Source organism: Mustela lutreola, chromosome 6 (assembly GCF_030435805.1).
Source record: "Mustela lutreola isolate mMusLut2 chromosome 6, mMusLut2.pri, whole genome shotgun sequence".
Lineage (NCBI taxonomy): Eukaryota > Metazoa > Chordata > Mammalia > Carnivora > Mustelidae > Mustela > Mustela lutreola.
Window position 1 is genome coordinate 100,245,589 of NC_081295.1, and position 20,201 is coordinate 100,265,789.

Consider the following 20,201-nt stretch of genomic DNA (forward strand, 5'->3'; position numbering starts at 1 on the left):
TCCTGCTGAGATAAATCTCAATTTGGTCTCTAAATTATTAACTTGGATCTTTAATAATAACATCAGCTCTACTGGTAAAAATAGTTTTAAAAGTGTAGCTTTGGGGCGCCTGGGTGGCTCAGGCAGTTAAAGCCTCTGCCTTCAGCTCAGGTCATGATCCCAGGGTCCTGGGATGGAGCCCCCCATCGGGCTCTCTGCTCTGCAGGGAGCCTGCTTCTCCCCCCACCCTTCAACTGCCTCTCTGCCTACTTGTGATCTCTGTCAAATAAATAAATAAAATCTTAAAAAAAAAAAAAAGTGTAGCTTTTCCTAAGAAGTCTTCTCCAAATGCTCTCCTGTTCATAGTGCTTGTTTATTTTGTGATCTTTCCATAGAATATTTTCCAAGGGCACTAATTAGAAATTCTTTAGGAGTTCTTTCCAGTTGCTTGAATTAACTATATTTCACCGAGGGGAATGCATTCTGTAAGCCCAGCTAGGCCCTTCCCTTAAGGCTATTAAAAGTTATCCACTTTCTGCTGGTTTTCAGACATCTATTCAAATCTGTTAACAAAGGCGTAGATGGGGAACTTCCCGGGACTCTTCCTTACAGGGCCTAATCTCACTAGCAGGTATACCCATCTGGGTAAATGGTCCACAGAATCCTATGGGTTATTATTATTATTATTTTTTTCCTATGGGTTACTTTTGGCCAGGGTGTTAAGAGCAGGCAGAGACAGGCTGACAGCCAGACTTCCCTCAGGGTGTGCGGGTAGGACAGGTACAGGCTGGAGATCCCCCTCAGGGAGATATTAGGGAGTGAGGAAGGGTGGATGCTGAGCTAGGCATTTCTTTTCTTCCTTCTGTGCTTGCTCTGTCAGGGCTGCTCTATTTCTCCCTTCTTTGACACTAAATCCTCAGCAGACCCCTCACTCAGCCCAACAACCTTTTCCAGCCACTTGCTATGCCCAGAGACCCACTGGGCCCGGAACCGAAGGTCTCCAGGTTAGTTAGTTGCTGCCTCACAATCTGCAATTATTCCAGAGCTCCTCTGGGAACTCTCTCTTCCAGAGAGTTCCTTTTCTGGTTGTTACTGGGCTGGAGCGGATGAACTATTAGTTGTTTTTCTGAAAGTCCAATCTACCTTCTCCAGAAACATCTCCAGTTCAGCTCCACTGAGGTGACCCTTCCCACATCCCCCGCAGTTACATTTGCGCCTCTCCTCTTTTCTTTTAATACAGTTACCAAAACGGCATTTGGGGGAAGATGTGGATTCCCTCCAGCCATCAACCTGAATTGAAAGCCTCTATAAATAAAGTAGTTATTCAAAAGCAACCCTAAAACTCTTTCAAACAGGCTAAGAAGCCACTGTTAGCACTTTGTTTTCCAGGAATCTCTACTAACGCAGTACTAAAATCTACAGCATAAGCTTTGGCTTAAGAGGAAAAAGAATAGGGTGGAGAAGAAGCATTTTATTCTAAATGGTGAAAATTCTCCATCAGGTCAGATCTAAAATAAATATTACACATAAATAAGCAACAGATAATCTACAGATACCCAAACCCATTGCTATACTGAAACACATTCTTACCTTTGATAGTGGAATGAGAAAATCCAGTTTGTATGAAAGGATCACTCTGGTAAGCAGCACCACAAACACCACATATGCAGAGTTCTCAAAGTCTGTTAACTGAACCTGGACAAGCAAGAGCCCAGAGAAGTTACAGACCAACCACACAAACAAGCTCTTCCCCGACAGGACCCTCCTCAGATCATGTCATTCCCAAGCCAACTCCTACTTCACCAAGAAGGCCTGGGAAGCCCTCTCTCCACAGTCTAGTCTCAGAAATCAATCCTTAGCTTTGGACCTGCTTTTATCATGAACACATATAATCTGTATCTGAAGAGCCTCTGAGAAGAGCATTAGAAGGGTAAGGGGCAGAGGATGGGCGTCACTGAATCACTTTTTGCTGACACACATCTTACCTCCATGGGTCGGAATTCTACTCTCCATCCAATATCTGAGTTTGGAGGAGGGGGCTTAAATCTCATTGTCTGCCAATTTGTAGACTGAATATTCTATAATAAAAAAGCAGAAAACCAATTTTCCACATGTCCAGGAAAATATTAAGATGGTATGATGTTTATAAAGGGAAGATTATGCACTGTTGATCCCAGATACTCTTTAATTAAAAATACAAAAAGGTACAATTTATGATTTCCTTGGTGTGTGACTTGCTAGGAAAAATGTTTAACAAAAGTTGGGTGATATGTTGGTAGCAGAGAAATCTCTGATCCTACTTTTTTTATTGCAGCATATGTGAATTTTTCACCTTTCTGCAAGCAAGAGAAAATAGTGAAAAATGCAGAATCAGAGATACAACTAGTCAGAATCATAAAATAAGGGTACTTTAAACCACTCTAAAATTTCTTAATTCTTTACTGCACTAGACAATGAAAGGCATCAGAGATTTCTCCTACTACTAACCACTCGCAGGTACAGAAAATGGCCTCCATCTTGGTTAGTGAAGTGAAATGCATTTAAAAGAGGAGATACCTCAAAATGGTCAGATTCATTGGCATCATCCAAGTGTATTTTCTCTTCGAACAGAGTCAGTGGGTCTCTAATGAAGAGATGAGCGACATGCTGGGCCAGGAGATGATCAATGCCTGTCAAGAGAGGTCACACCAGACTCCCGTCAAAGCCTCAGGCTCCACTGTGTCTACATCCAGTAAGAAGACAGAATAGTTCAGCAAGTTTGAAGACAGGGAATCTAGAAACTTAGGAAATGGCTGGTTTTTTCAGTATCCTCATGTCACCCAGGGTTTTATCCTACAGCCCCTCAGGAAGTGTCACAGGTTTATCTGCTGGTGGGGCACTGGTGTGGACTAGATACAGACTTCCCAAGTAAGTCAAGAAGATCTCACAAGTATTTGGAACTTGAAACTTCAGGAACAAGCAGTCTCATAAGAAAAGTTACGAGACTTCACAATAAAAATAGAAACCAGACCAGAAATCAGCAAAAAGTTCTCAATAGCTTTGAAGAACTAAAGGTGTACAATCCAATACAGAGAAAAGGAGGGGCTGCTCACCTTCCTGCAGCAGCTGCTCATAGATTTCTTTATCTATTGTCAAGTCGATGTCATTGTATTTCTCCCCGCACTCAGATAAGTAGCTGTCTATCGAATCATATCGGGACTTACTGATCCTATAGTTATTGTTCTTCAGTGGCTAAAATTGAAAAAAATATGAATGAATGCCATATAAAACACTCTGGAAATAAATTAATGCCCCAAATAGTTCTATTTAAATGCTTTTATGTTTTATATGTAATAATTATATATAACCATCCAAACTTAAGATCCTGCAAAGAAGTTAATCCTAAGAAATTATTAGGGAAAATTATGAAATGTGGAAGTAACTGAAGTAGCTGTTCTCTGATAGGATTTAAGTATACTTTTTTTTTTTTTTTTTTTTTTTTAAGTAGATTGCCTTCATTCTTACTAAGCTAGCAAAATATATGCCAAGGTTGAAAGTCAAGCTATTAGCACAAAAGTTATTAAAACCATTTCTCCTTTACAGTTTTCTTCTGCTCAGGCAACATGTTCAGCAGTTCCTGAGCACTCACACCAAGACCTGAGCAGCGGTGCAGGCCTGGCTGGGAACGTCAGAGGCACTTGAAAGGGCTCATTTAAAACCCCTGTTCAGGTCCCAGTTCTGGAGATCCTTGTTTATTAGATCTAAATGAGCCTGGGTGTCTATTATAAAGATCTCCATAGGTAGTCTTGATGCACACTCCAGGTTGGAGAAGTGCACAGTCACAATTCAACATGCAAACAAGAGGCACTAACTTCCCCTTATTAGGCATACCTAACCCTTTACATGGGGCAAAATAATCTTCGACCCCAGATTCCACAGCAGAAAGCTCATATACAAAGCACTCACGTAGTGCCAAAAAGCCTTTTGGTAACAAAAGCCCATCAGCACTTAGTTTGAAAATGTAGGGAAAAAAAGCATCACTAAGTTTCAGAAGAAAATGAAACAAATACAGATTTCAGCAAGTCATGAAATCTTCTTGTCCAACCAAATCATGTTTCCCATATACTCACCCCAAAACAAACACTATGACCTCAAATCAAGTTCAAACCTATGAATTTCTTCCCACATGTGACTAGCCCATTCAAGATAACAATTTAAGGGAGACTTCAACATTGTAAGTAGTGACAATAACCCCATTTTACCTGCTTGACTTTTAAAAAAGACTATTAAGGAAAATCACTCCCACCTCCAGTCCTCTCTCCTCCCGAGTTCTGTCATCCACAGATGCAGAAATCACTCCCCAGCGACAATCGATGTCTGACACATAGCCTCGGTAAAAAGGAGATGCCGCACTCAAAGCCATCTAAAAACAAACAAGAGTCAGCACCTGCAGGTTCGAAGTGTCACTTACATGCTGAGAAAAGCACCATGCAGTTATCTCCAGTCTAGAGGAATCCGTTGAGGTGAGCCCTATGGAGTTCTACTCCTTTGTGCCTGCATTTTCATAGCGAAAGACATCAGAAGGGACTCAAATCCTTGGATGGGATTAATTTAAATCACCCCTCTGTCACACTAATGTGAAGGATGGGAGAGGGGAAATGGCTACACTCAAACTTGACACTAACACAGGTGTCTTGCCAGCAATAGTAAACTTCTACAGCTGAGAGTCTTAGTCCATTAGCTCTAAATGCATGCTATTTATGTCCATTTCTGAATAAAGTCTGAACTGGACTTAAATGGCAGAGTAAGCGAATGTTGCACAAGCACTCTCTCTACAAGGAAGTCTTTAAATAAGATGTCGTTTCTACTTACAACAATTGGACAGATAGTGGCCAACTGATCATAAAGGTATCTGGCCTCCGATATGCTGCAGGCTTGGAACGTTACCTGTTTAAGAATTACAAGTTATTAACAACGAAAAATCAACATCTTCCCTGAGGAGTTGAGTCTGAGAAGGGGGATGGCCGGGGAAGACAGTGGGCACGGTGTGCAGTGGTCACTCCACGGCTAACAACACTTATTAACACAGCAATTTTGTTTACATCTTGCCTTGGATGAACTTTGCCCAACAAGGGTATTTGATCACGTTCCCAACTAATACAAATAACCATTTCCTAAGTTAAGTAAGATTAAAATGGCAGGAGCGGAAAGGAAGACACTAGGTAAATGTCAAGTTTTGAAAGGTATCCCCTCTTCTACTGGCTTGTTTCCTTCACCAGCATCGCAGGCACTTCAGGGAGCTCAAGGGCTAGAGAAATTTTGGCACAAAAGAATAGAGATGCTCATGATGGATTCCCAAGCTCACTGGTGGCAAGTACAAGGACTAGCCTGGGACAGAGTGAGACTGGAGGAAGGGAGAGCAGTTAAAATACTGCAGCTGACAAGGACGTGACCCAGGAGGGATGCAGGAGGCACACCAGAGTCCAAGCAGCAGCCGCTGGGGGCAGGAGGTAGGGTATAGAGAATGAAGGTATGACTTGGGTTTTGGCTTGATGTTCCTGGAATAGCCAGTGAGCAGAGGCACCAAGACAGAGGGGCATATGAAGGAAAGAAGCACATAAAGCAGCCCTTTATTTAAGTGGCTAGGTCTCCAGGACTGATGCCCATCTGAGTTGGAGAAGTATTTAGGGAGTAGGCTCAGATAACATTCTGATGATGGGCAAGATCACCCAGGAAGCCTGCAGAAGAGGGATAAGTAGAACATTTCAGACTTAGGCAGAGAAAAAAAAAAAATCCTACTGTTCATTAGTACAAAATGTTCTAGAAACAAGTACCCAAAAGAAGCCAAAAAAATCCTGCCTGCCTTGCGGTGGGGAGCAGTAGAAGGGACAAAGAACACAAATCGTGCTTGTGTTAGTATACCTATATTAACGACAAATGGGGTACACAGTTTTCCTGTCCTCTGTGGTTATTTAATAATGGTATTTTGAATTTAGTGTTGGTGCAGGAAATAATTTAAGGGCTTAATCCTTGAAGGAGCAGCAAAGTGAATATGTTTATTATTATAAGCCCAACCTGTTATTTCCCATAGTTTTAGCCAGGTCTCAATTTTGCTTTTTTAACAATGAACTTGTGTTAGGAGACTTGCCGTCTACCTGGAGAATTATATTCATGTCAGTGTGGTAACTAAATACAGAAAACTGTTTAGATAACTTGCTATAATTTCTGTTAATGATTCAATGCTGTATTTTAATTAGTGTGTACTGGCAATTAACCAGCCATTACAAATTAATACAACATAGAGAATAGCTGTGTCTTAGACCTCAAGGAGTAAGAGTACCAAAGGTTAAAATAAGTGTCGGCAATTAGGTCACTCTTCACCAAAACAAGGGAAGTTTCTGCAAAGAGGTGGGAACTCAGAAGTCAGCTTGTGCAAGGCTAAGGATAAAATGGCAAGTGAGGAAATGGGAGACAGTAAGCCAAGTATTTACAAACTTCTCTGCTGGGACAGACTGGCTTCTCTTAGATGACCTAGTATATACCAGGCAATTCACAGGCAAATCAGTATGCTTCAGAAAATTTGCACCTGGAATTCCGGTTAAGTTACAACAGTGAAGTGACTTAGTTATTCTAGATATACTCAGTAAATGGCCGCAGCACTCAAGAGCTAATGTATCTATCTCCAAATCAAACAGAACATGACTGTGATTAATGGCCTGGGGCAGGGGGAGTAAAAGAGTCTTTAGTCCTTAAAGTATGAACAGTTTTGGCTTCTGGTGTCCTTTTAAAGTATCACATAAAAGGAGAAGCAGTGTCACTAGGAAACAGAGGGCAAAAAAGAGGAAGTAAGAAAAATAGATGTTAGAAACCTAAATGTCTAAAATTTACCTAGAACCCATTCTTGAAGCCACCCGGTTTTCTTAGAGGTTCCTGGAAAAACCTATTACAACGTGCATGAACTTAAATGATTCTTGAAAACTCCCCAAGAGTCAAGCATCTGAGTGTGGCTATGTGACTTTTGTTTTGTACAGTTAAGTCTTCCATTAAACTTAAAATATTCAAACATTTTCTGCTTTAACAAGCAGTTTCTAGTTTTCCACTTGAAGACACAAAGCAGGGTGTTTTCTGAGGCAATGTGTGGAATTCATCTCATTTCCCAAACACTTTATGTGATTCACGCTAATAATTTAAGTTGAGTCTTCAAAGTGGGGTCTTGGATGTGCAATCAAGAAGAAAACTTCATCCTTAAACCCATGACAATGTGTAAACTTGGATGGAAAATTTTATCTACAAGTAAAAAGGTTAGAACACATTTATTTGAATGGTGTTTCAAGGGAAAGACCATCCCTCTGGAGAGAATTGACTGTGCTGTCCCCCGCAAGGCATGCTGGTTTAATATTAAACCAGAAAAGGCAATCAGTATCCCAACTGCGTGGATACAATTTTAAAGCCATGCTCTTTAAGTTCTAGAGCTTAATGGTTCTCTTTAAAAACATTTATAATTAAGATAGAAGAGCAGATACATGGGTAAAAAAAGTCAAAAGGTCTTTTTTTATGAAATGTAACCCTCTGTAAGGAAACTTACTGGCCTATGTTTGGAAGACCACACACTTTATACTACCTATGTAAGTCAGGGAAATTGGGAAAAAAAAATTATGGTTATGTAAACACATTCAGCATGGAGAAATCTGACTCTGGCATTCAATTTTCATTTTAAAGAGTTATAAAAATAAGCACATCATAGCTTTATGTGCAAGAAAGCACATGTCTACACTGCAGCCGTCCGAGATGATGGGAATGCTGAGTTTTGGGGCCTCTGGGTGGACAGCAGGCAGACCGGAAGTCCAAGAACTCACATCAGGGCCACACCACTTCAGGCCTCTAAAGATACCACTTCTAATCTTCTGAAGCAATCCGAACTGGATACACTCTCCTTGGACAATAACAAGTGGCCTTTTTATTTGAAATTGTCAATTTTCACTTTATACTTTGTGCAAGTCCTACTCCTGTTCTTATGATTTTAAGCGAAGGAAGGTTAAAACAAGCATTTCCATTGATAAAAAAACAGTGAAGTAAATATTAGCTTAGAGTCAAACCTAGAAGGGAACTTAATATAAGCCCTCCAGTGAACCAAGGAGAAAACCAAGACGGAAAGAAGTGAGGGGAGCTATCCAAATCCCAAATGAGGGACAGGTGCAGCCCGAACCCACTGCTGCCGGGTGGGTCCTGTGCCCGCCCATGCAGGCCCTCAGTGAGCTTAGGCACAGTCCCTGCCGGGGGCACCAGTCATCTGACTAGATCTGTAGGAAGCTTTAACCGAGGAAACAGAGAAAGGCTGTGCCACCTCCTATGTGACCTTGCCAGGAGCAAGGTAAACACAGGCTGCTCAGTCGTTCTTTTTCTACCACTAGATGGCCTTGACTGGATATGAACAATTACGGTCCAAACAATCCTTCTCTTGGATCACAAGGGCACTGGAGTGCATCCAGAGTTCCCTTTCAGAAACAGATCTGAATGATGTTACAAGCTCCAGGCCCAACCATCACTAGAAAGAACAGAGGCAGGGATCATGGAATAGTTCACAATGGAAGTAACAACCATTTATCTCTGTAGCAAACTGGAGATGCCATGATTTCTCCATCAGAAGGTAGCTACCAATGAATTCAGTAAACATCACTGGTTTTCAGAAAGGCACACTTAGCTTTCATTTCAACTGTTATCACAGTATAACTGAAAACATGCGTATCTATAAAGCAAACAAGTTAGTAAGTAGAAATGGATGAGGGCACTCTGCCTCTCTGTGTATTTGAAACAATACCTGAAGACAGCAATTGCCCATTCCAAATCCCATGGCATCCATGTAAATATGATCAGGCTTAGAAGCCTTGGCTGCCTCCTCATCCTCAGGAAATGTTTCTATAAACGGAGACGGTGTATTCTTGTCCTTAAATACTGTAGGATTAAATTAAACAAACGAAACATGGGACAAGGGTGAGATTCAAGGATTAAACAGCAATTCCCCAGCTGCCCCTCACACCCCACCACCCCTCTGTGGACGTACTTGGTACGTTGATGACAACCTTTTCTCCTCTTCTGTGTCGGATATTTCTTGTTAGGGTACTGAAACAGACAACCAAACATCATAAATCAGCCACCTAAGAACCAACAGGTAAAAGAATTCACTCATATGCAAGTAAACAGAAAGAAATCCTACCTCAAACGAGTGTCTGAGGCAATCCTACAGGATATCCCTGTGAATCAAGCTATTCTAAGGGAATTTTCTGTGAGAAGGCTTTGCATTAATACCACTTCCTCTGCCTCTTGATCAGGAATGCTATTCTCTTCCCTGTTCCACTCCAGACACCCCACTCCTGTAACTTCTCAAATCAAATTCAAGTGTCCGGGGTCTGCCAGTGGTCTGGGCTCACCGTGTACTTCTAACCCTCCCCGTCTTCACACTTAAGACTTCAAGCTTTAATAACTCACTTTCCCTAGGCACCTCTGGAGCCCCCATACCTTGTTACTGTCCCTCCCAATTGGCAGTATTAATACCTATTCTCTAGACCCACAGCATCTAAACCAGAAGCTACCAGACACATTGTGGCCACTGTGCACTTGAAATGGGGCAAGTCCTACTTAAAATATGCTGTGAGAATAATATACACAACAGATTTTGAAGACTTACTACAAAATACAAAAATAAGACATTTTGCTTTATCAATAATTTAAAAATACTGATTCCATGTTGAAATAATTTTGGATAAACTGGATTAAACAACACAATAAAATTAAGTCCATCTTCTTTTTACTTTTCTCATGTGACTGTTAGAAAATTTATAACATCTCAGGCTGACACAATCGCAGCGGACAGCGGTGATGCAGACTCAGCTTGCAGACCAGCCTCTCCCACACCTGCTGGGATCTCCTCAGGCAGAAGCACCCTCTCCTTTCTCCGAGGAGGTCTCTGATGCATCTACCTTGTAGCATCCAGCACAACCTTATCTTTTCTTGCAACTGAATCTATCTTCCCTTTGGGCACACTCTAACATTTGAAGTTGGGAACTCCGCCTATAATCTGTTCCCCCAAAAGAATCTGCATGTGACAGGTGTGCAGACCTGTCAATGGAATCCACACTGACAAGACCCACGGTCCCCACCTGCAGGTCAGGAGCCTAGGTTGGGGATGATACAGGAGACTCAAGGTACAAAGCAAGATCAGACTGGTACGTGCCCTGAAGCCACTTTAAACCCAGGAATGAAATTACAATACAAGCTAGTAGAGCTTGGAATTAATAGAACACAGAAGGTAAAGAGTTGTACATATTTTGCCCTATTATGAAAGTATATTGACTGGAATGAGACTACTTAGAAAGGGGGGGGAAAAGGGGGAATAATTAAAACTTCCCCAAATGGTGTTTACAGAACTAGGACAGAAAAATATCTGTACACTGAAGACCACAGTATCTAAGTCAGTGACTTTAAGGGAACTTGTAAGATGGGCAAGTCAGCTGTGCTCTAGGAAGCAGATCAAGCAGCCATATGTGCATATCCTGCTGGCTTCCCTGGTTTGTTACAAAAGGAGGCTGAATTCAGTCCGTGCTCCACAAGGATTCTAGGAAGGAGCACCTTACTCTCAGCCGGCAGGATTAAGAGTGAGGGACATCCATTCCGTGTCTTTTTAAAGGCAGAGCCATACTCACCTAAAGCGGGGGTGCTTGTTTATGGCTTCATCAGGAAAGAAGAGGGACTTGGAAGCTCCTCCTTCAACCGGATTGGGCTTGAACTCTGGCAGCGTGAACCCAGGACAGCCTAATCTACAACAAATTGAAGAACTAAGTAGATAGGATTTTGTTTTCAAAAGTTAATAATGTCCCGCCATCACTGCTCCTGTTAGGAACCACCCACGCCTGTCTCGCTTCCCCCCTCTAGGGGCTCTAGTCCACGAATGCTGTGTAAGTACCGTGCTTTACAAACACCCACTTGTACTCGGTCTTCCTCACTGACATCTTCTTTGATGATTGTAGCCTATTAGAGACTTTATCAGAGACCTCCATCCACTCAGGATCTCTAGAGTGCTTCTTCACGTCCTAGCCATCTCTTCATTTAATAGCAAGAGCCAACCGCACAGAAGTCCCTCAGCTAGGTCACGTCAATTGTCACAGGCTATGCGTTTTCCTTTACCAGCTTTCATCTGATTGTTTTTTAGCCTGTCTTTTGGCCCTGCACACCCCTATGGCCCCCAACCTGTTGCTAAGCTTTGTTCAAATATCAAAGGGCTCTCCTGCTTTTTGCCTCTACAGATCACCTCACGAGGCCCTCAGGATTAGGCAGTGTCTCTACAGGTGTCCCCATGTGCCCCAAGATCTCCCTGATGTCTGAAACCCAACCTAGGTCTCTTACTTGACCTAACCAAGAGCTTTAATTCCAACACAGAAAAAGGAAGCTCTGTCTTTATCCCTAAACGTAAAGCTCAAATTCCACATCCAGCTCTTCAAGTTAAGAATTTTAAGGTCATTGTTAAATGTGCTGTGAGAGAGGACAAAGAACGACAAAGTTTGTGAATGCAAAACAAGGGAGGCTCTTTCTTGTCAGGGCTTTAGATCAGTGCTAGGAAACTTTTTGGGCTTAAGAGCCAAGACTACCCAAGCCTTATGCTCAGCCCCTACCTTTTATAAAATAAAGCACCTGTTGGCTGCCCATATCCGCCTTGTGAACAACAATGGAATCTGCTGATCTTATCTGGAAACCCGCTTCCAGCTATAATGAGGGTTCCTGAGAACTCTTGCAGCTGTGGGCACTATTTACTAGGAGCCTGCAAACTTCAGGAAAGTTCGGTAAGAGCAGCAGACTTTACTCTCGGGGGTTCCAAGGCAAGCAGAACTAGGCTGAATGGAGGGAGAATGAAAATGTGTGTTGGGTGGACAAAGGCAGGCAGCACTCCAGTCCTCAGATCCTCCAGCACTGCTGTTCTCGTAGGCCGGCACCATCCCACAAACCCTTCTGCAGCCCCGGGAGGGCTTCATGTCCGCCCGGGCCATTACCAGCGGGTCCAGTACATGTGCCCAGTGAGCACGTGAACTGAGCCTAGTGTGACTGAGGAACTAAGATTTCTACTTAAGTATCATTAATTTAATATTCTCTTGGCCATTGTTTTGGATTATAGCTCCACAATAGAGTTTAGCCTCTTTACAAGAGAAAAATCATACAATTTACACTTAAGAAACCAAGTACTCCTTTCTCTCTTGACACCAAAACAGAACTTTATCATTTACTACTGATAGGTGAGGCTTCTCTAATAACATTCTTCCTTTGTTGATAAGTCAAAAAATACCCTGCCATCAAAAAATATATGAACATACTCTTAAAACAAAAAAAAAAACCCTAGATTTTCAGAATAAAACATTCTTCTGTCTCAGCTCTCCCTTTATAATAACTCCTACTGCTTTTAGGATAGCAGGGCAAATTCTCAGTAAATAGGATCTGGCCCGCTAACTACCTGCCCAGCCTCCCCTTTCCTCTCGGTGTCCTCGCCCCACTGGCCAGCTGCCTTCTGTTCAGCCTGGGACGTCTGCCCACTCTGCTCACTCTCCCTAGGCTGTCCCTCCCCTCCCCACTCCCACTCAACTTCTCCCAGGACACTGGACATCACTCCAATCATCTTCCCCACCTCACAGAACCCACCTGACAACCTCGTCCCCCTCTCTGCTCGGCATCTTGTCCTCAAAGCACTTCCTCAACCTTATATTCCCTGGAGCTGTGGCTACCTGCTCACTCGGTCTCCGCAGAGGCAGAGACTCTGCCTGTGTTCATGACTGCATCCCCACGCCCCATGGGTCTGGCATGGAGCAGGCACTCAAGTATCTGAGTGAAAGGCAGAGAAGGGATTTTTTTTTTTTTTTTTTTTTTAACCCTCTTCCTTAAAACACTAGGACAAAGGACTAGGCCAACTCCTTTCCCAGCAAACCTGCCCACCCTCAACCAGATGGGGCTCTTCTTCTGGCAGGCAGAGGGAAGTGGCCTACATGACAGAACGAAGCAATCACAGAAAATAAGAGATGTATCTCTAGATGTCCGAGCTGCTTAAGTAGGGTTTCGACCACTGAGGTATTACACTGAGGATTTTTAAAGAGAAAATCCCAAGTGTCTTTCCAAGACCAGCAGTAGGACCCTGCACGCCTGCGTTCATTACAGATATTTATCATTAAAAAAGAGGGAGGGTATAAAAATAGTTCTAAGTGTTTTAGTCTGTGGATACCAATCCCAAAGCTCTTTTGAGCCCTGAGGAGGTAAGCACACTTTGTCACAATCTGACAGCTAGCCAGCACAGATAAGTCAGATTTACAATTCGGTAGAATGGCATTCCGATGCCGAGCTCCTATTATGTGTGTGTGGTGTTTATGTACCTCATTCTAAGCTAAGAGCATAGCTTCACTATTTACATCTTCTTTACTTTTAGGAACTTTTACCCATAACTAGATTTGATGACAACCTCTAAATTTCCTTTTCAACACAAGACACAAACATGGCCTAATGATACACACACCTCCACCCCCGTTCACAGTTAGGATGTGTCAACAGCAGACTGGGCACACTGATGCCAGCCCTCCAGCAGGCGACCCTCCCAACGGCCACCGATACCAGCACTAGCCAGCGGAAGCCACTGTGAGAGTCAAGTGGGGAGAGCACCTGATCGCCATCAGATTCTGCTCCTCCTCACAGGGTCAGAACTGCTTGGCAGACGCGCCTCTCCCTCCACCCCAGCCCGGGATGGGTGTCGCCATGACCCTAGCGGTCACTGTGGTCCTTATGGTCCTGTCCACAGAGGCCAGACGAATGCTCTCATAGAGCAGTGCTCTGGCCCACCACCCACCTGCTGACGCTGGCACACAAGGTCTGCCTATGGCTCTAATGTGACAGAGTCCATCAAATGCAGCACATAAAGTACGAACTGTCTGTGAAGTATGAGAACTGGACGGTCAAATGCTTGGGTCATGATTGGCTCTTTTAGAACCTAAAGCTCTGAACGATCTGCTGGGGCATGTTCATACAGGAACTAACCTGGGAAATGAAGTGATTGTGCAGAGAGCCTGGTTTTCTCCTAATAAAGAAGTCGCTTCCTTCCGGCGTTTCCTCATGTTGTCTTCGACGGTGTTGAACTCGGACATCGTTCCTCCGTACGGCTGTCCGGGTGTGCCTTCAATCATGTAACTGCCATACTCAGGTCTCCACAGGGTAGGATGGCTACAGAGGAGGGAAAATTCCATTCCCTCATATTTTGCTGCTGTCTACTCAATTTTTAGAAGTTTTTAAAAAGTCACTTCCAAAAATGGAGACATCACTCCATATAAATGAAGCTAAGAACTCCTTTACAGTTCTCAAAGGCTGGTCATTCTCCAGAGCTCCTCAACTAGGCAAGGGTTGGAAGTACAGGGACCAAAATATTTGTAAGTAACTGAAAACCACACACAGTGTGCTCGCTGTCCAAGACAAGCTTGCCCACTTTGTGAGAAAGGAGAGGAGGCCATAGGGGCTTTTTCAGCTCACTGCTGGCCTCCAAACTCAAAGGCAGTCTCCCAAAATTGAGTGAGCAGGAAAATGGAACTGAAAAGCACATGTCCCTTCACCTCTTTGTCTGCTTAAAGAAATATTAAAAGACAATCCTGCCAGCCAAACAAACTCAGTCTAAGTTCTATCTGATCCCACGGTTTGGGATCTCAGTAACACCGAGTCACACTCTGTCCACAGTTTCTGCTACCCCCCTTTTCCTTTCAACATTTAGTAATGGTAAGCAGGCTTCATATTGTGTTTATAGTTCTAAGTACTTAAATACATTAATGTATTTAAAATGTCAACACCCCACACAGGAGGGATTTATCTTCACTCTACAGCTGAGGAAAGAGAGGCACAGAGACATTAAGCATCTTGCCCAAGAGTATACCCAGCTACGAAGCAGGAGAACCAGAGCCTGTGCTCTCATCTACAATGCCATCCTGCCTCCTAGACACCGGAGGAACGATTCCACTTTCGTAGTTCTACCAAGTTCAGAAACACTAAAGCAACCATTTGGTTTATCTGCTTACTTTGGGTTTGTCCTTTCCCCCTTTTCTTGTAGAGTTTCAAGAACTTCCTCTCCGGATAGGACCAACCGGACTTTCTTATTTTCATGATCAAAAGACACCAACATGTATTCCACCTGTTGAAAGTAAAAGAAAGATTAAGCTTCTTCCAGACTTGTGTTCAGTGTAACCTTTAGGAGGCAGGGAGATAAGAAGGTCAAAAAGGGCCCACAGTAATTGGAGACAGTCACATTTGCTTACACTACACGGCACACAATGAGTGTTCTTTTGCACAGTATGAAAAACTGGAGAAAATCAGTCAATAGTGCCCCTGTTTGAGAACCAGAACTTACTTCTCCATTACTTCTTTTTCCTGCTCTACTTAATATCTCAAAGAAAAGTCAAGATTTTGATAGATCGTACTTCACAAATATTTCAAAGCTAAAATTCGGTCAACTGCAGCTACAAAACGAAGTTGCATTTTTAAATTTATTTCCTCAAGTGGCTCACTGTAAGTTTATGAGAGTGGGTATCTGGACAGATTATCAAGGCAGATAATCTTCATTTACTGGCAGGTTATTAAATCCCATTGTTAAGTTTCACTGTTGGAGAGTTAAATCATAACCATAAACACACCAGTACGGACAAGTTATTTTAGGAGTTGCAGCAATGTAGTTTTGGTTCTTCAAGAGTAACTTAAGACAGCTTCCCCACCCTGAAACCATATACGATTTACAATGTAAGGTGCACTAGTGCATTTATAATACCTGGTAGAATTCGGATAAAAATGAGGAGTTTAGTATCAAATAAGACTTTTCTGGGTGGAGTACAAATAAAGCCTGCTTTTATCTTCCCTGAAATCAGATGCTTTAAATCATGATAGTTGGTGTAAACAGTGGAAACTCAGAATCACGATTTACGGCTGAAATAAAACATCCATATGTAAGTGAAAAGGTATGGAATCAGGTCTTTCAGGCAAACACTTGAGAGAACCCTCTGGGCAAAATACCGAGAGAGAGAAAAGGTGATAAACTACTGCCCTAGGAAGCAGACCAGTCTGCAGAAAGAAGTATTTTGTTTGGCTTATCATAAAAGAAAAATAAGGAAAAAAATAAAAAAGAACAATATATCCAGTATCTACCTGACACTTCACATGTAAATCCAGATTTCCAGCCTTGAAAACAACAACCCAGAAGCCCATTCCTACAGGGTGGGGCATGCTCTGGTCTGCAGTGGCCTCTTTCTACTTATGCGTACCTGCCTGGTTTGGGCAGGCACTGCAGTCAGCCACCCATTAACGCAGACACAGCCATGTTCAACAAGAGACAGTTTTGCACCTAAGCTAAGAAATGGAATTATAAAGGGGAAAAATGTCAGGAAACCAAAGAAAATAGCCTGGCAGGTTTAAACAACAAAAACTAAACTTTCAATAAACTTTTCAATAAAACTACCTTTTATTAGTTGTTGCTATGGACTGAATGTGCCCAACTCCCCCCCCCAATTCACATGTTGAAACCCTTATTCCCCAATGGGATGAGATTAGTGTTCTTAATGGAAGAAATAAGAAAGATGATCTCTCTACCACATGAGGACAGAGCTGCTTGTAAGCTAGGAAGAGGGCTCTCACCTGGAAATAAATCTCTTGCCACCTTTCCCCTTGGACTTCGCAACCTCCAGAACCATGAGAAATAAACGTCTGTTGTTTAAGCCACCTAATCTATGGTAAATGTTATAGTAGCCTGAACTAAGACAGCGGTCTTACTGAAGAATTTAAGTTCCCATTATTGCTTTCCTATTAGAATTTTTTAGTTCAAGAAATAGGTAAGACTACTTGCTTTAGCTACATGAACCAGAAATGTGAAATCTGCACTTGTATAATCACTCAATATAAAATGTCTGAAAACCGTGAGCTGCAGAATCCAGAAGTGCTCCCAAATTTAAGTACAGGTTTTCAGATAGCTATTTGGGAGTCCTAGATCTGGATGGAGAAGCTAAGAACTGATGAACAAGAAACTTCATTAAGTCTCAGGATGAATATATAAAAATATCCTAAGTGTAAGAAACAAGTTTACTTTTAAATGAGCATAAGAAAGGGCATGCTGTGAATTTTCATATGTGGATCCTAATCTCCAAATCCATAATTCAAAGAAGGAAGGATCACGTATTTTACAGATATGCAAAGGTGCTCAGAGAGGCTGAATAAGCTGCCCAAGGCCACAGGGTCAGGGCAGGAATGTGAACCAAGCCTGCCTGCCCTCAAAGCACAGCACACTTTGCTGCTAGGACTCTAGAGAATGCCAATTTTGGAGAGTGGTAAGAAAGTTTTTGAAAAATCGTTACGGGGGGCCTGAGTGGCTCAGTTGGTTAGGTATCTGCCTTCAGCTCGGGTCATGATCCCAGGGTTTTGGGATCAAGCCCCATGTCTGGCTATCTGCTTCGAGAGGAGCCTGCTTCTCCCTCTCCTCCTGGCTTGTGCTCTATCTCGGTCACTGTCTCTTCTTCTCAAATAAATAAAATCTTTAAGAAATAATCATTATAAGCTATATGAGGCAGGGGCAGGATATAATGCTGGCTGAAAATCTCACAAACTGATTATGCCTCAATTTTATGAAGTGGGCCTGACATCATAAAAGCTGAGATATTGCAGTTACAGTCTTAGATTTAAGCAGAGGCCTTAGCCCAGCTTTGGCCCAGGTCAGAGCTTCTGGCTCTACAACGCCTTGCTGACTCTGAGGAGGAATCTTCCTACTTCCAAACTTCCTCCTTTGATCGTTGGCTCCAGCACATCTGCAGGCCATCATCAGTTATTTGGGTCCCCTTCTTAACCAGAGAGCATTTCCTGCAAGACAGATGAAGAGATACTTCCTAGCTTACTGGGTTCCCATCATTTATCTGCTAACAAAAGGAGCAAAAATTTTTGCACCCACTTATATAAATAGGCTAAAGTGCAATAACTCTTGTTAGTTTCCAAGTTTTGAAATAATTGAAATCCTTAATTTTCAAAATCACTGTGAGACCACGAGTTTAAAGCATGGGAAGGGCAGAAGAACAAAAAGCTCAACCTCAGCCCGAGTTTTAAATATCAGCCAAACGGATGACATTTAAAATGCTTACAAACCCGGGCACCTGGGTGGCTCAGTGGGTTAAGCCGCTGCCTTCGGCTCAGGTCATGATCTCAGGGTCCTGGGATCGAGTCCCGCATCGGGCTCTCTGCTCAGCAGGGAGCCTGCTTCCCTCTCTCTCTCTGCCTGCCTCTCCATCTACTTGTGATTTCTCTCTGTCAAATAAATAAATAAATAAAATCTTAAATAAATAAATAAATAAATAAATAAATAAAATAAAAAATAAAATGCTTACAAACCCAACTCTCCCTAATTAAAAAATAATCATCCATGATCTCATTAAGCAAATGAAACAAACACATCAGAATATTTACCCAAGTGAGAAAAAAAAAAAAAAAAAAACCAGAAATAAACGCACTAACTTTTGGATAAACTGGAAGTTGAGTTAGAAGCCTTAAGAACTCCCTAAACACTTTTCAAACTCAAGTTTAAGGTTCTTGGACGTAATCTCCCCTCCCCCAAGTCGCTTTGATTTTCTGCCTCAGTGCTCAGGAGGGTTCTTTCAGCTCTTGCCTTTTTTGTTACCTTTTTAAACCCTTCCCCTACCCACCTCAATACATTTGTGTTTATTTCTAATTCTAGATCACACAAGCATCAAAATAATTAACTCAATCTTTCCTAACAGCCAAGCTAGAGCCAAAATGGAGTTTGGTTCAGTGAGCTAGCTGTTGAGTGGTAATAAAATGACACATTAAGTCAATGCTGTCCCTATGTAGAATACCTAAAGTCACAGTGATTTTTATTATATCTGGATTTTGTCCCCATCTTAAACTTCCTTTTTGCATCCAACAGATGAGAGAAAAGGCAAAATCAAGGAGAAAATAACAAGAGGGCACAGAGTCCCTTCTGAACACACCACATTGCAAGGACTAAACATACTGGCTTCCAAACATGTTTGAAACAGCATGTGGGCTGTGTATTTAGAGTTACGGCAACATCTATGCACGCTGCACACATACACAATCCCAAAGGCATCATAAGCGGCCTGTAGAGTGACTAATTCAAATTTGTGTAATCAACATAGTATTTGGAAGTAGCAAAAATAGCCACTGGGCTCTATTCTTGGTACACAGATCATTAACTCTCTAAATGTAACTTAGGGATGCTGCTACACAGTACCCATCAGTTATCTTTTTATAGGGGGGGAAGAGACAATAAAAATAACTAGCCACTATGCGAGACACACATTTTTAAATGTGCACTTTTTCTACAAATGAAAATGAAAATTTAGATTTCATTGCTAAAAAGGTTAAGTTTTATCCCACTACGGCAAAAAGCCACTATATCTCAGAACAGCTGAATCAAAGACAAAGGCCCACTCAAAAGACTATTATGTAGGCTATGCATATACAGTGTTGCTAGGAATGACCTGAACACGATAATCGACTAGTTATTCAGTGCAGGTTTACACAAGCATGAGGTGCTTTATGTTTATCCAAAATTAGGCCAATAAAATAAAGAATCTTAATTGAGATGATGTCAGTACACCAGACAATGCTGGATATATAGTAGACTGTAAAATACTTGTGGCATCAGAGTTCAAGTTAACAAGAGTAACTGTTAATATCAAAATATTCATTTTTTTCCCCTTAGGATTTATGTTGCCTTTAAATGGGATTTACCACCAGTTTAAAATAAGTTTCCTTTGTTAAAAAAAAAAATATTTTGAGGGTACTCTACCATGAAGGTAAGGGTTTTTTTGTTTGTTTTTAAGATTTTATTTATTTATTTGACAGAGAAAGAGAGATCACAAGTAGGCAGAGAGGCAGGCAGAGAGAGAGGAAGGGAAGCAGGCTCCCTACCCAGCAGAGTCAGATGTGGAGCTGGATCCCAGGACTCCAGGATCATGACCTGAGCTGAAGGCAGAGGCTTTAACCCACTGAGCCACCCAGGTGCCCCGAAGGTAAGGGTTTTAAGGAGCTTAGAACTTAAGGAAAGGCTAGACATTTTATAAAATGGGAGTGTTTAAATCTCTACTCCCTGGAGGTAAAAATGGTGCTTAATTAGGAAAGCAATCTAGTTCTATATGGCTCAGAAGCAGTTAGAGGAAGTTCCTTGTGTTTAG

At 42.2% G+C, this 20,201-nt stretch overlaps 1 protein-coding gene across 1 annotated transcript in view; it reads right to left on the reverse strand.

The window, feature by feature from the left end:
• Positions 1–20,201, reverse strand: part of GCLC (glutamate-cysteine ligase catalytic subunit) — a 47,241-nt gene that overhangs the window by 8,997 nt on the left and 18,043 nt on the right. The window contains exons 2-12 of the mRNA XM_059178276.1: positions 15,039–15,151; positions 14,017–14,199; positions 10,659–10,772; positions 9,020–9,078; positions 8,777–8,910; positions 4,831–4,905; positions 4,265–4,381; positions 3,072–3,210; positions 2,536–2,648; positions 1,965–2,057; positions 1,570–1,674 (exon numbers count right to left, since the gene is read on the reverse strand). Coding sequence (XP_059034259.1) covers positions 1,570–1,674; positions 1,965–2,057; positions 2,536–2,648; positions 3,072–3,210; positions 4,265–4,381; positions 4,831–4,905; positions 8,777–8,910; positions 9,020–9,078; positions 10,659–10,772; positions 14,017–14,199; positions 15,039–15,151 — 1,245 coding nt within the window. The remainder of the gene's footprint in view (positions 1–1,569; positions 1,675–1,964; positions 2,058–2,535; positions 2,649–3,071; positions 3,211–4,264; positions 4,382–4,830; positions 4,906–8,776; positions 8,911–9,019; positions 9,079–10,658; positions 10,773–14,016; positions 14,200–15,038; positions 15,152–20,201) is intronic.